This window comes from Sinohyriopsis cumingii, unplaced genomic scaffold, assembly GCF_028554795.1.
Source record: "Sinohyriopsis cumingii isolate HCF-2022 unplaced genomic scaffold, ASM2855479v2 utg002682l, whole genome shotgun sequence".
Lineage (NCBI taxonomy): Eukaryota > Metazoa > Mollusca > Bivalvia > Unionida > Unionidae > Sinohyriopsis > Sinohyriopsis cumingii.
The window spans coordinates 308,594-325,882 of NW_028316270.1; the positions used below are offsets into that span (position 1 = coordinate 308,594).

General features: G+C 41.2%; 1 protein-coding gene across 1 annotated transcript in view; it reads left to right on the forward strand.

Annotated features, from left to right (window-relative positions):
* The window catches only part of LOC149770123 (uncharacterized), a 66,141-nt gene that overhangs the window by 4,481 nt on the left and 44,371 nt on the right, over window positions 1-17,289 (forward strand). Inside the window, exons 2-3 of the mRNA XM_089949356.1 lie at window positions 15,269-15,379; window positions 16,922-17,056. Coding sequence (XP_089805482.1) covers window positions 15,269-15,379; window positions 16,922-17,056 — 246 coding nt within the window. The remainder of the gene's footprint in view (window positions 1-15,268; window positions 15,380-16,921; window positions 17,057-17,289) is intronic.

Below are 17,289 nucleotides of genomic sequence, written 5' to 3' on the forward strand. Positions count from 1 at the left end.
TCGAAGATATTAAAAATTCTAAACCAGAAGAATTAGTTAAAAAAATATTAGCTAGTATGTTTAATAAATCTAGAATTTTAAACCCCCCCCATGATAAAGTATCTGATGATAATCTTATCAAATGGATATATCGAATACGCGCAGACAAACCGCAGGCCAGAGATGATGATTTAGAGTATAGAATTCTTAATGATGAAGTAAAAAAACTTTATAACGAGCAAATGAAACAACTAAAACAAAAACAGCCCGCCGAGTATCAACTTCCTCCACCTCTGCAACAACAGCAATCTTCTTCTCCACCACCGCAGCAGCAGAAACAAACTCGGCAGCGGAAAAAACAACCTCCACCACCGCAGCCACAACTTCGACCGCAATCTCCAGAGGAAGAATTTCACGACGCACCAGCCGCTACTGGTAGTGGTCTTGGTGGTCACATTACTTGCCCTGATAATATCGTCAATGACGTATCACGGTTGGAAGTTCTCATCGGAGGAAGACGTGCCGGAAACAACTCTCGGGAAATTATAAATGAAGCCGCAGATATCTGTCAACGACTATTTCAGCGCGGTATCATGGATATTGGCGTTTACCGGGGGCTTATTGATGAACTCGCAGACGGTTACCACAGCGACTAGCAAATTTAGTTAGAGAAACAATAATTAAATAAAATGATCGTGCACAATTCTCAACCCGGACACGCTAGCGTGTTATCAGTCCGCGTAGTGAACTCACGATTACCAGTCTACAGAGCAACCTACGGAGATGGTCTCGGTGATACAATTACTGGTTTGTTTTCAAGAATAGCCCCTAAGGCATTACCGATTGCAAAACAATTGTCGATGAAAGCTATTGATGTCATTAAGGATAAAGCCCTTGGATCTGTTGGTGATCTCGCCGGGAAAGCATTCGCGTCAATCAAGGACAGACTATCACGGTTAACTCGCAGATCAAAAAAACCGCCACCGGTGAAACTGGCCAGTACTGAACTTATGCCCGCACACGTCAGTAAAGTAATAAATCAGGCTGCCAATCAAAAACTCGCGGAATTAATAACCCAAACACCCGAACAAATAAATACAAGTTTGATATCAGGAAGTGGACTTCGTTTTAGACGGCGATGATTTTATATAAAAATGTTCAAACGCATATCCGATCCCGCATTTGACATGGATGCACCAATACTCAAAGACGATTCTGTACATGATTTTCAGTATTATTCTTACGAGGCAACTGTACCTGATCAACGGGGGCGAATTGAATTGCGAGTTCGGGACACAAGTAGATATTTCCTACCCGCGGAAGCATTTCTTGAAGTTACGGGTATGCTTGTAACAGATGTTGTCCCTAATACACCATACGGAGATAATGTTCGAGTTGGTTTTGTCAACAATGGTATCATGGCACTGTTTAAAAGTGCTTCATACAGCATTGATGGAAGGGAAATTGAAACGATTCAGGATAACGCTGATGTTGCTACAACAATCCTGGGATTGGCACGATACTCCGATGACTACACTAGATCAGCTGGTCCGACTATGATGTTCGCTAAGGATAATTCTGATCATCCCGAACACAGACCTACTATTCCAGTACAAACAGCACAAGACACTGCTGTAGACCCACAGCCTGCTGGATTTGCGGCCAGGCCAGGTGCTGCATTTCCAATATTAAGACCTAGTCCAGAGTACAATTTAGGTTTTGCAACGCGCAAGGCGATGTTAAAGGATGCTAATAGGAGATTTTCATGCGCAATTCCACTCTCTCACATCTTTGGATTTTGCAGAAATGTCCGAAAGGTTATTTTTGGAGCCAATCATACAGTTGTACTTAACCGAAAAAGTAATGACAATGACGCCATCTGGCGAGAAGACGGTGCTGCTGATGGTAAAGTAATATTATCCAAGCTTGCGTTATGGATGCCAGTAATGTCCCCATCGATCACTGAGGAGCAACGGTTACTTTCTTTCATGGACACAGGCGGTAAATCACTGATATCATGGTTAACAACAACAACAGATTCTATTCAAGGTGCTGGTGTTGGGGAGTTTACGTGGCATATATCATCACAACAGGGAATGTCAGCACCGCGACATATTTTCATAACACTTCAAGCTAACGCACGAGTAAATAATCAAACCCGATCGCATATGATATTTGACAAACTTGCTGTCTCTGGGGTTTCGCTGCGAATAAACGGACACCAAGAACCATCCGAGGACATACTAATAAATTATGAACGAAATCAGGTCGCGCGGGCATATCATCGTCTGATGTCATTTATGGGTCGCGATCAAAATGTCGATACTGGTCTGCAAATATCACAACTGGATTTCATATCGTTGTATCCCATTTACTACTTTTCGCTGGAGCATCTTGATCTGACCAAACAATCTGTCGTTGATATACACTTCCGCGCAAATGTTGGCGAGTTTCCCGCTGCAGTTGTTGGTCCACCTGCAATTCCTGGTGGTTTTAGAGCTGTCGCGGTTATACTCTCCGATAAAGCAATGCTGCTTGAAGGTGTTGGCGGACGAATGAGAGTTATTGACGCTCCAGTAGAAAATATGTAACAATTAGATCAATCTCTGAAATATAATGTCATACAGTCATGTTAATGTCACCTTGACTTCCGGTCAAACAAAGAAATTGCAATCGAAACACGCAAGCACGTGCGGGACATCAATAACGCTAAAACACAATCAGCTAGTGGGCGGTCCGAACAAACTGTCATTAACTAAAACCCAACTAAACCATTTTAATAAAGCAAAGCAAGCAACGACTGGAGTTCGACTCGATTTCTCTCCGGCCGCGATCAAGGATATGGTTAAAACCGGTGGAATATTTCCTCTTCTCGCAGCAATACCGGCGTTAATTGCCGCGGCAGCACCGGCTGTAGCAAAAGCAGCAGCGTTAGGTGCGGTTGGAACCGCAGCTGGACTCGCACTAAAGAAAGCAACTGGAAATGGATACCGCAACCGGAGAACCACGGGTGGTAATATATCACCTTCTACCCTTCCAGCATTGATGTCTAGAGTAGCTCCCACCATAATAGAAAAGGTTATGTCTTCACCTCGTACTAATATAGGATTGCCTATGTTAGCTCTTGCGGGAATGGCGGCACTAGGAAAGAGGGCAACCGGGAGCGGATACAAGAAAAAAAAGGGAAGCGGACTAAGACTACCGGGAACTCCCGCAGCGTGGTATCCAAAACGGGTTTAAAAACACTTCCAGCGTTAAAGCTTCCAGCGTCCAATTTTGATTTACTTGATGCTGTTAAGCGATTACGTATAAAACATTTCCGGGGAGTATTTATGCGAGATCAATTACCGACGCGGCCGCGAAATCCGGAAACTGGAATTATTAATCTCGACAACAAAAACGGTCCTGGAACTCACTGGGTTGCTTACGCGATCGATCCACGTGGAATTATCTATTTTGATTCGTACGGTTTAGCACCGCCAGTTGAATTTCTCGATTATGTTTCCGGATTTTCAATTCCAGTGTGGCAGTCGACGTTACCAACACAAACATTAATTGATCCGCCCATTTGTGGGAGCGAGGTTTTAAATGTTCTTGATGCAATCTCGGAAAATCCAGCAGCGCCTCCTCATCGAGTAGTGCATGAATATACCGCATCCAACGCTAGCGTTTCCAATGCTTAGCATTTCTGGAAGTCCCTGGAAATCTCCGATTTCTGAGGACTTCTCACGCATTTGAAAAACAGCAATAAGAATAATGGTGGATATTTACGGAAGACCTTTCACAAGAAAAGTCAAACCTGGCACAGATGTTGATCTCTCAAAATATGCGACCCGAGATGAAGTCGATAATCTTTTGAATCTAGCTGGAGTTGACCCAGATGAAGTTGCTGTTTTTCAGGACAAGCAAGGAAAACTAAAAACTAGCAACATCAAGTGGAATGATTTAATCCGTAATGTTCGTACAGCTATCCCTGGTAACTTTCCCGTTTTTACTGACCGTGGTAGCATCAGGGATTCAAGTATATCGAACAAAATCATCAAAGACATCAACGATGAAATTAAAAATTGTGTGAAAAAAACCGGTGACACAATGACCGGCGAACTCAGCATGAGCGGCAACAAAATAACCGTTCTAAAAAATCCGGAAGGTCTCGAAGATGCCGCAAATAAACAATACGTCGACGCGCAGTATCAACTCGTTGCTGGCCTAGTCAGCGATAAAGTAACAAAATCCGGCGACGTAATGACCGGTGGACTTGACATGAGCGGCAACAAAATAACCGCGTTAGCAAATCCCGAATCCGACCAGGATGCGTCAAACAAACAATACGTGGACATCGTCAACGGTAAACTAAATACGCTGCGTGCAGAGTATGATGTTCACGTGGGCGCGTTTACAAGACTTCGAAGAAACTTCTCAAAAACTGATGAGGCCGTGGATAAGTTCTTTGGGGATCCTCCAGTCGTCGACACGAAACTTTCTGAAATCATACCAAATCTTACTAATAACGCCAACGATATCAATAAGATTAATACCCGGTTAGGTGTAGTCAGAACGGAAAAAAGTTTTTCAGATCAAATTCAGATAATAGAAAATAACATTAACACGATCAAACAAACACAGCACGATATAGTATTGGGTATTCCTGAGATCGTTAACAAAACCAGTTTGATTAAAGTCCCCGTTGGAGTTACTTCCGGGCATATCACCAACATCGTATTCACGGTATCATCGGGATTCGCAACATGGTCACGACAAAATAACAACACTATCAAATATACAGCAACAGCCACCGGTGTTTACAGGTTGTCTGTGTTTTCAGCCGCTAAATTTGAAATCTTCACAACATATCCTTGGAGACATTCCACCGATAAGTATTCGGGGGTTTGCACTGTAATACTAAACAGCGGAACCGAGGAAACATTTATGCTTGAAGCCGCCGACGATACTTTAACAGCAACATCTTACTGGTTTTGTTTGGAATTCGTCGCTGCAACGCCTCAATTGGTCACTGCATAATTGAATCGCATGCGATTTAAATAATGTCAACGCAAGGACTCTCCGATGAGAAATCTCCGATTTCCGAGTCCTCACACAAAAGCGTTTCTGAAAATGCGAAGCATTTCCGCGGGGATGAATACAGATACAATCAGGTCTATGAGTGGCAATCAGAATTAAAAACCGTCATCGACGAGCTTAATCGTAAAGTAAGGAAGTACCGACGCCGCGTTGTAGTATTGGATGTTATGGTTTATTCGGTATCTACCGCTGTTGCATCCGCGGGATTAATACTATCAGCGATAACTCCCGTGACTGCAGTAGTCGCTGCAACAATTTGTGTTTCTGTGACAACAACCACCGCCGGCGTCTTTGGAATAATAGCAAAAAAAATATCATCATGCGCGAATACAAAACTGCACGATTACACAACCAAATTAACTACCGCCGTGACCGCATATCAGAAACTGTCATCGCTGATATCATCAAGTCTCGACGACGGAACGATATCAGATTCTGAATTTACGGCGATGTCACACGCGTACAATGACTATTTGAAAAGTTCAGTAAATAATAACGATGGCAACGCCACAGGAATTGCTTCAACAAATAGTCACAAACACAACACCGGTAAAAACAACGATGATCTCAGTGTCCTCGACGACACCAGAATTCAGCATTAATTTTCGAACTCCAATACCCGTAAACGAAATCGCGTTGTCGAAGCTCAGTGTGTATCACAGCTGGCCCAATATCAGGTCAGCATCATTTTCGGGTCTGCAGCCGAATAATTCGTTCGTGTTCGGAAAACCCAGCGCGGACCCGCAACGTGAACTTGAATGGGATACAATTGCGCTACCCACTGGAAGTTATCAGATCGAAGAAATCAACGCGGAGATACAACGCCAAATAAAACGAATCACCGGCAAGGAAGCCAAAATATCTATAGCCGCGCACGAACCAACGCTGTCTGCGGTCATTGAAATCTCAACACCGGGATACGCCGTGGATATTTATAGCAGCTCAATCCGAACAGTATTAGGATGGCCACGAGAACGACCCGAGGTTGAACCGGGTCCACCGCCACCATCGAAGTCGGATTTCGAGACCACCAAGGAAGAAGAACACGACCTTTTCGCGACACCGTGGACCGACAAGGAGGGTAGACGTCAAACTCCACCACTATATGATGATATTTTATTCCCGGAAATCTCCAAAGACGATTTGTGGGTAAGATTTATCCGAACCGGTCACCCCGGTTCCCTTAATATAGACATACGCGGAATAGAAAAAGTGTTATTTGTTCCGATCAAACAACATCATCAAGAACAGCTAGGACTATTGCGGGGGTATTTTAAAGAGTATATTTCTTCCAGTGATAAAATCGCAACTCGTAATAAAATTATCACCACGTTAGAAAAACTAAATAAACTCGCATCCATAATGGAAAAAATACATCAACTAGTAATTCAAAATCTTCTTCCTAATGGTAACACGAAAGAAAGAAAAAAATTTGTAATCCTGTATAATATTACCGAGGATGAAATTCCAGATTTTAAACTTCCTGGATATAACGCACCTGCGCTACGAGAATCAGTCCAGGATCTCATCGATAAATCTTTCGAAGATATTTCTGCCACGTACACGCGAACAAAACCGCAGCCGGTTATTCTCAAGCACGACAACAGTACAGCATCCGATGGCAGACACATATCTCCCGGGATAGTTTCGATCACAGATGTGGTCGCGGTTAATCTTGTATGTGATGTCATCGATGGCAGTTACACCGCCGGCAGCGCTAGCACTGCTCAACAGGGGTTTATCCTGTATACGTTCACACCAAGAGACCCCCCTGGTTTTCTGATTGTGCAAGAACCAATCAATGTGGTCTATCTACGGTGTGCCAATCCGTGGTTGTCAACGATAAATTTCAAACTCGTCGACCAACGTGGGAATCTGTTGGACCTGCGTGGTGAGACTGTGAGTATAAACCTGCTGGTGAAATCCTAATGGATTTTCGTCTTAAGACTTTTCATTTAAAAAAATTGCAGTTGTGTATAATGCGCGAGTATATCCATGTCCGAGTTCGCATACATGACAAACAAATTCTCAACGCGGCAATCAAGACCGCATTTGATTTCCCGGAACAGTATTCAGAACTCGACAGTGTCAAGTTCCCTGTCGAAATAGTCGTTGACGACCAAGTCGTTGACGACCAAGTCGTTGACGACCAAGTCGTTGACGACCAAGTCGTTGACGACCACGGCAACGAAGACTTCTTGTTGACACGGCCGCAACAGGAACAGTTACAGAAGTATCACACGATCACAGTTTTTTGTGACCAAGAACACATCATGAACTATTCTCATTCGTGTATTTCCGCAGAAACACTCAAGCAAATCTTAAAAATCTAAGGACTTGAGAAGTCCCTTGGACTTCCTGAGAAATGCTTGCATGAGAACCCCAATGGGGTTCCCCAGAAACGCTAGCGTGAGAAATGCTTGCATTTCCACGAGAAACTCAAGAGTTTCCAAGGTAGAATTTCAAAGACAAAAAAAAATAATACTTTTTTTTTACCCTAGAAACGTTAACGTTTCCGGAAACTCACAATGGTGTTTCTGCGGAAATGTGAAACATTTCTCACGCTAGCGTTTTTACGTTAGACTTCCAGGGAAGTCTCTGACTTCTCAGAAATGCAAGCATTTCCAGAAATGCTTAATGTATCCAGAAGTTCATTGGATTCTGAAAAGTCAGAGACTTGAGGAATCGGAGATGAGAAGTCGGAGACTTCCTGGGAATTCTTTATTTGATTTTTTAGCAGTCGTACTCGGGAATTAATTAATTTTCGAGTCTCATACTCGTGTGATAGTGTGCAACGAATACTTTCAACTGCACGCGTCAGTGGAATAAATTCGGATATTTGTTCGTTGGTGATCTCGGCAAGTGATCTATAAATGCAATTTTGCAGCATTTTAATAAACCTGTATCGGGAAGGAAGAGTATTCTTCTTCGTTGATAGCTCATTCAAGGATTCAAAATCCGACATAACTGTGGCCGGGTCTGTTAAAATATTAAAACCCCGCTGTTTCAATTTTTGAATTTCATCAATTACGATTTTTATGTTTTCGTAATTCATATTATTATACCATTTTTTTTATCTAATACGGAAAAATGAAAACATTTTTGAGTCTAAAGACTTTCTGGAAATGTTTCACATTTCTCATGCAGAGCATTTCTCGTCTTTGACTTCCGAGTTGTCGACGTAACAAAATGAGATTTTTTGTTTTAGTCGTTTTGAAAATGCTGTTTTGTTAATCCCAACTGCGACATTCTGTACAGAAGGCGGGCAAATACCGTAATACTTCGCGGCGGCATACATCGACGGGAATACTATTTCGTCACCGGTCTGTGTATTATGACCCCGGACAGGTCTTACAGTTTTTTTACCACGTCCTGTTTTACCCGACAGGCAGTTCTTGCTCTGGGTGACCATGCGAAGATTGTCTACGGAGTTATCAAGAGGGTTACCGTTAATGTGATCAACAACAAAACCTTTCTTGATTGGTCCATGAAAACATTCATAGACGAAACGATGACATAAATATCTCTTTCCGGGCGTGACAGTAAACCGACGATAACCATGGTTATCAACTCCACCAACTGGTCGTCTTCGCGTGCAGTGTCGCACCGTGCCATCTCGGTTTGCCTCATAATTTGGAATAGTTGGATGTGCAACAAATTCTTGTTCGGGAACAAATTCTTGTTCGGGGACGAATTCTTGATTCATTATACTATAAGCAAATCATTTGTCTAATTCATAATTTGTCTGAAAACTTATTTATGTAATCACGCTCATGAAAATCAACCGCGGAAATATTATTTTTTTTAGTATAATACCGTTTAAGCTCGCGGTATCGTTTCCCACCGCAACGTGCACATAATTGTGTTTTTCCTTTAACTCCAACGTGGCATCGGATACACGGTATTGGTCCTAAACTTCCATTTCTTACTTGTTGGGCGTGTTGTCCGCAGTATTCCCCCCTGCAGGGTTTGTTACACGGAGTTGATGAATTAAGTCGAAGCCAGCAACAATGGTTCATTATATAATATATTTGTCTATTTAAATACTTGTCGTAATTATAATAATGAGTTTTGAAAGACTATCCAGAATAAAACCTGGAAATCTCCAATTTCCCCGAGGTCGATTCGATCTTGACCGGTTAACCGGCGATGTACGACGAAGAGAGTTAAAAGAACTGCTTGGTGTTATCAAGAATGCCAAGGAAGAGTTTCGTCGTGATGGTGCCGCACATGTGTGGTCGACATATAAAATTATCCCCGAAACTCGAAGAGCTTTTGGCGATGCTAGCATCGCTCACGCGAGCGTTATCATTGATGCTACCATGAACGATACAATCGCGCGTAACATAATTGGGTATCTCGACGATAGAAGATATTTCATACAGATAAAATTTATTGTCAAAGTGGTCAACGAAAACGACGATGACACGTGGATTATCCGTGATAAAAATGATCCTATCCTTGACATTAAAAGGAAAACTATTTTGTTGAGCAATAATTCTAGACCAGGAATGTTGACGGGGGTTGATATACCGTATTACGCCAGATCGTATCCAGTAACTGCAGTCGTTTACGGAATATATCCGATAAAGAAACCAAGTGTAGATAAACTCAAGCCAATGAAAACATCAGTGGTGTTAAATTGTGTAGCTGAGCGAGTAATGGAACATTTTAAAAACGCAGCACGTGGAAATGGTCTAACTGAGATCAGAAAAAATAAAATAACAACATGGGCTAATCGAGTCAAAGATGTAGGGGCGTCAATTAAGGATGTTGCCGCGCTAGAAAAATTATTAAGATTTCCTATAACGGTATTATCGCTAACAGGCGAGGAATTGTATAAATCGAAATACAACCGTAGTGGAGCTTCAATAACAATTATTGATCATAACAGCCACGCCTGGACGGAATCAGTTAAAATATTTCCACGCGATCGTGTTATAAGGTATTATTCCGCGGGTATGTTTGATTGTATTTATCAAATGAGTAAAACCGATCCGGTATCGGTATGGTTGTTTAGAAGTTCTGAAGTTGGTGATTATGACCAGTTCGTGACCCCGAACGGAGAAATATATAGAACTGTGGAGTTACAAAATGAAATGAAAGCGCTCACAGAAAAATATTCAACTGAGCAAGTTGATCAATTACTAACTAATTGTTTTACTGTTCCAAGTGTTGCCGCACATATAGCACGACAAAAAAATAATTGGAAACCAACCATGAAGAGTTTTCTCGAGAATGTTCAGCAGAGTTGCATCGAATACGGACACGGCGGTTTATGGAATAGTGTATTTGTTAGTGATAATATGGTATCGGTGGATATGATTGCGTGCTATCCAGGAAGTTTTCTTGGCCGTGGTGAATGCGCTGAATACTTTGCGCGGTTTGGACATCCCACAAATTTAATGACAAGAGTAGCTATTAACGGACCTTTACCTGATTTTGACCTGACTGGATTTGCTCACGTGGAATCGTTCGAATTTGCAACACGGTTACATCCTATTAATTATGCTTGGTTTGGCAGACATTTCCACGAAAAGAAGTGGGTGCCGTTTCCGTTGTTGCGGTTTATGGTTGATAAAGGAATATTAAAATCTATTACTGTCAGTACGGGGATTATTTGTTACTCAAAACAAACCTCAGTTTGGTTACCAACTGCGGACACGTCCGAGGAAGAGCGCAACTGTAAAGATCTCGGCCGAAGATTGATAGGTAAATTTACTCAAGGCGGAGCATATGATCATAAACGACATCACAGTCGATTAATTATGGATGAGGAAGAATTAAATTTCATTATCGCTGATACTACTGCGAAAGATACATTCTGCTCCCGCGAGGACATAATAATCCCGGACGGAAAACGATTAGGAACAGTTGTTAGTTATATAGACGGTGATTCAGCTCAGTATACTCATTTGAGATCCTCTATGCTGGCTTATGTTTCTATGAATTTACTGTCGATGGTGAATAGAGTTCCCTTCGTGGCAAGAGTTGCGACAGATTCGTTTTATATTCACGAAGACGATTTGACTGTGTTAGATTTGCCAACATCTAATGGTCAATGGGGAACATGGCGAGTAAAAAAAGAAGAATTACACTCGTACTGCGCATCAGCTGATGTTGAAATTAAAGATGAATATCGGAAATCAACAGGGATGTCATGGACACCTTCATCGGGACCTTCTGTGCACGATCCAATTGCTAGACACAGAACAGTTTATTTGAACGGACCTGGAGGCTGTGGTAAGACAACTCGTGCAATCGAACTATTCCGCGGTTCTGATTTGGTCGTGCTAACACCAACACACAGACTTGCCAGAGAAATGATACAACGCGGAGTAAAGGCCTGCACTTATCACGGCTTTTTCAAATACAGCGGCGGTACATGGACTCCTACGCGAATGGGAACGAAGTATATCCCGGAGAAAATCATCTGGGATGAGATAGACACTGTCCCGTTGGATACATTACAACGGTTCCTGACGTGGTTGTTAACGAAAAATACCGCAGTTGTGATGTGCGGCGATCATGGTCAACCACCACCATTTGTCGGCGAATCCCCCCACGAGTGGTTACGAGGGTTTGTTGATTATTACGAGGAAATGCGTGATGACATCAGAGCGCTTGATGACACATTAAAGGAGTTTAAAAAACTAATTAGGCTACAAACCAATAAAGTCCAATGTGAAATAATGCGTGAAATAATTCCAGAGACTTCATTTGATAACTTTTTAACGGCGTGGAAACCAGATGATTTAATTGTTGCAAGTAGAAAATCAGTCAGAGATACACTTCAGCGGCGACTATTTCAGTTACAGCGGCAGAAATTTCCAACGCGGGAAGTGCCGTTATGTTATAGACCAGATGATACACGATTGCAGAATACTGATGTTGATATTCCCGGAAAACCAGAGAAACAAAATTTAGTATTGAATGATATAGTAACAGTTAACGTCGATGCGGTCGAAGATGCATTAGCAATAAATAAATCACCGTGGACACTAGGATATGCTATGACGATTCATTCAGCACAAGGATTAACTATTTCTGATACAACTGTTTGGATCGTTGATGACCGCATTGAATGGTCAAATTTAGTTTATTTAGCCGTGTCCAGAGTAAGAAAGATGGCTCAGTTACGAAGAATTGTATTAGATACGTCAACGAAGTCAGCCGTTGTTGAGTTAACGCAAAAAGATCAAATAAGAAAAAAATTAGACAGTTACCGACAAAGCGACAAGAAAAATAATAGAGAGTTTAACCTGGATATCAACGCTGTGTTGTCGTTACGTGAGCGTCAGAATAATCACTGTGCGAGTTGTAATTGTTTATTGCTGTGGCAGTATCCGAAAAACGACCCAAGACAATTTACCGTGGATAGAATAGACAGCAATCTCGGTCATACGCGTGAAAATGTAATGTTGACCTGTCTTGAGTGTAATCGACGCAGAGGTGTTGCTGCAGTTATTTAAGCGATCGAGGTGGTAATTGTGTATCCGTGGGAATCACCTGAAGTTGCTCGCGTGTGAACCCACGCTGAGGAGCAGTTGAATCTAATCTGTAGATTGCGTTTCTCCCAGTTGATCTGGTTATGCTGGATATCTTGTGTGTGGTAACACTCCATGTGGGATCGGTTGCTCTTTTTTTTCCTCCTTCGAGTTCGCCGGGTTCGTATAAATACCTAACGGTGACATTACCCAGCAACGGGGACGCTAGCGTCGTTGGCCGCGTTGAAACATGTCCGTGAATCACTTTAGTGATCGGGGGTATATATTTTTTTGTGATTGCATTTACAGGTCTCATGTTTGTTGTTCTGGTAATTTCATTATTCAGTGCGTGGATCACGTTTGGCAGTCTTGCAACCCATTCACGAGATCGTGTATCGTAAATGAATTCCCTCGCGTACTGGTATCCGAATAATCTCTCAGCGAGTGTTCTATTAAATCGCTCAACAATTGCCTGATCCCGATGAATTTCAGTATGTCCTCGTCGTATGGTAACGTTATGCTGCTTTGTCAACGATGACACCGCGCCCTGAAATTCTTTACCAGGATCAACTTGTAATAATCGTGGCCAGTTTAGAGGTCCTCGTTGATAAATTCGCGAAAACGCAGAGGCGACTTCGGACGCTGTTTTAGTCGCTAACGGTTCTGCTTCTTTGTATCTACTGGCAACATCAACTACTGTTAGCGCGTATTTGTATGTTTTTCTACGGACAGTATCATGAGGCAGGAATAGTATGTCAGCCTGATGAACTTCATTGGGGGTACTAACATCAAAATGTGCAAAGTTGATTTGTCGAGGTGGTGGTAGGTAGATTTGCCATATTGCTTGTTTTGACAGCCAATTTTTGGCAACCTCGCGTGTTACTGATGCCGCGTTGGCGAGTTTATTAATTGCTGCATTACCTCTCCAGTATCCGATTGGGGAATAATAAATCGCTTGCATTTTTATTAATTATCCAGCGCCTAATGCTAATTTAGATTTCATCGCTGATCTTACTAACCAATTAGCGAGTGACTCCTTAAATGATTTATTTTTTATGGCGCTTAGTGCATGAATTAATTTCACATCCGCGATATGCCTGTCTTGTAGATCTTTACTTCGATAAGCAACATCATGTATGTGACACGCTGCGTCGATAGCGTTTATCGGATACTCTCCCGGTTTTGGTTTAGACTGTTCATCAAGTCTGATATCTAGTCGTGTCCCTGGACCGCAGTAATTGTATCCTGGGAGATGCTTTTCTCCGGGATATTTAGCCCAAGGGGTACCTGGAAGTCGTCCGAGGGTTGCTGCGATGTCACCACCTTGTTTTTTTTTTGAAATCTAAATTTTTTTGTGCCACATTGCGCACACTTACCAGAAAGTGCTTGTCTGTTATTTTTTGTTGTAATGGTTGTTATGTCGTTTGTAGGGGTTCGTGCCTTACACTTCACACAATATAGATCCATAATTATTATTCCTTATATACAAATGGAGATCACTGATTTTTCTGCGACGCGAAGGAAAGAACCAGTCAAGCATAATTCAGTGCTACCAAACTCTATTAGGATGATCATCATAGGACCGTCAGGATCAGGTAAAACACAGCTGTTGCTGAACATGATAATGAAGTGGATGAAATGGGACAAACTATACTTGATAGCTCCGTCTGTGGATGATCAACGTTGTTATGATGTTATAAAAGATTTTAATGAGAGTGCAAAAGCGCTGAGTGAAGACGGCGAGGATGTTGTTGAATTTATAACTGATATTGAAGAAGCTCCGTCCGTGGAAGACCTTAACGGGGAAATAAATAACCTAGTAGTGTATGATGATGTGATGCTGGACAAGCAAAAAAATCCTGCAAGAATATTTTCACGAGGTCGTCATAAAAACACCGATGTCATTTATGTTACTCAACGTTACACACAAATACCAAAAGTAATCAGGGATAACTGTAATCTTCTTGCGATATTCAATGGAGTTGATGTTCACACGCTGAGAAATATTCATCAAACCTGGTGTGGTGGCGATATGGATTTAAATAAATTTAAAAATTTCTTTAGTCGCGCTCAAAGAAAGCCTCATGGATTTGTAACAATAAATTTACACGACCCGCGGACACGATACCGCGTCGGCCTTGATACATTGTATGGTTAACGTGAAAAACCCGAAGAGAGCAGCCCCGGCGGCGACAACAAGTTGAGGGGGGGGGGTCGCGTTTTTTTGTCTCGTTGCTGTTGTAGGATTAGCTTTTTTTAAGGCTTATTTTATCATTTGGTGGTCTCTAGACCCTTGTAGGATTCGCCCTCCCTGCTGCTTCTTGGCTTAAACTGTAATCTGTAATAGTGTCTTCATGGCTTACCCTCTTATTCAGAGCATGGTGAGGAATGGGATGGTTTCTGTACCAAACCTGTATTATCGTGCTATCAGAAAGCTATTTATACAATATTTGTATTGTAAAAAGCACAGCTTGAGTTTTGACATTAAAATGTTTGGTTGCAATCATCATCTTCGTCGTCGTCGTCATCGTAGTAATAGTAGCGGTAACTGTCATGAAAACATGCCCAACTTAACAAACCAAAACAATTGTGTAACCTGTTGTTTATGAACTTGCTATCCTTTTGCTATTTAATTTTAACGCAATGCGTTTTTCTTTTTGTTTTATTGCATGATCTTGTCATTGACCTCAATGGGCCGAAACCTTGATATTGGGGAATAGACTGCAAGGACCAACTGGATAATTGTTACTCGTTTTCTAAGGAGTACTGCAGAGCACCCTACGATCAGTGGGCCAAGGATTACTGCGCTAACACGTGTGGATTCTGTATTGGTAAGTCGGCTAAGCAATGTTAAGTTAGTATATGACACGTATAAGTTCCGATTTTCTAACTACTGTAATTTATTTTAGGACAATACGCACTTCCACTTGACTCCGGAAAACTACATGGATACAGTTGTTATGTATGTCCCGGCATACACTATTATCATGTGCCGACATCATGTGACGTCATATTAAAGTCAATTAAATATTAAATCTACTAATGTCGTATGTCTTGGGAACTGTCATCCTTTAGCGTTGTCTGATGAAGTATCATGCCCTTACATTCGGCTCGATCGCAATAGTCCACAGATCATAGCGTGTGAGAACAGTTCCTTCGTTAGAAGGCATTACTAGAATAATACAGTAAGTGACCATTAAGAACTTTCCAGATGTGAAAATTCCATAGACTTGAAAAGAAAATTATATCTAGTAAAGGCTTTCTTGAATAATACTTCGTTAACTGGAAAATTCCTCATCAGTTCCTTGGCCGAGAAATGTGGATCAAATACCATTTTGTACAACTGCAACACATTTCACTTAATCAGAAGCTTCCCCTTTTATTCCGTAATATTTTTTTTTTAGTTAAGAAGTTCATTTATTTGGGTGTAGAGTCAATTCTCCACCATTAGCATGTGCTTTTATCAAACATGATATGTTTATGACTAGTGCTTAAAAACAGAATATACAAAAATAGGCAAACGCGACCTACGTTTTATGCGGTAATGAATATATAACGTTTTTATATGTTTAATTAATGTCTTCACCTCTCACGCCCATGCCCACACGAATGTGTATGCGTCTTGCCAACGTGATTTGAACGAATGTTCTGTTTTATATCAATTATGCTTAATGCATATACGCTATCATATCTATTTCTCAAGTGGGACAGGTCATATTAACAATCGTGCTGAAAGGTCAGACGGACAGGTTATTTATGTCGGCTACACTCTGTTCATAGAGGAAACTTTGATCTAAAAACTAGAATGTGGGTAATCCTTTGTCTTTGGACATTGAATGAATTGTCATACTAATTGACCACCAGCATTGAACTAATTGACCTTACAATTCAGAAACATTTATCTTTGATCCATGATCTAGCAAAAGAGGTTGGTGTTTATTAATAGATAATTTCACGTTTAGGGAATACAACATAAAATTTAATATTAAACCGAATGCCACTCAACAGTTGTGCCTTTAATACAGTCTTTTAAAAAATCGGACAGAATTAAATTATTTCTACAAGTATCAATATACTTAGAGGAGGATCCTGGTTTTAATAGTTGAAGATGAGGTTTCTAGTCATGACAATTAGTTTTTTAAGATGCTGCACTCTAACAGATGCATTTCGAAGCTGTATATACTTTCAGCCTACCATTTTGGCAAATATTTAATCTGCTTATTCGAAGCATCAAAATTCAGTAACCAAATTAAGTCCCTGGTCTTGACGTCTTACTGATTATATTTATGCTCAGTATTATCAAATTACGCTTCAAATAAATGTCTGAAGAATTCTAGGATTGGTTTTAGGTTTCTATTGTCTTCTCCCAACAGGTCCCACCACACCAGCTCTCCCGTGTACTGACAATTTAACTAATTGTGATAGTTATGGCACAAACGTCTGCACCGACTTAAAGTACCGCACCTGGGCCTACAAGAACTGCAGGTACACTTGTAGGCTATGCGCAGGTAAGTAACTGACCCTCTAGGTTCACGTGACAAGATATTGACTTTCCATTGATGTAGGTTTATGTAGTAATTTTTATATGAAAGTAAGTTTTCAAGAAAAAATCGATCATACATGAACGCACACACAGACACACACAAACACACATGTCCGGAAGATAAAATCCGTCATTGTGCATACGTGAACTATAAAGATATTATCCAAATTTGTTTTTGCAAAAGAAAATATCTAAAAG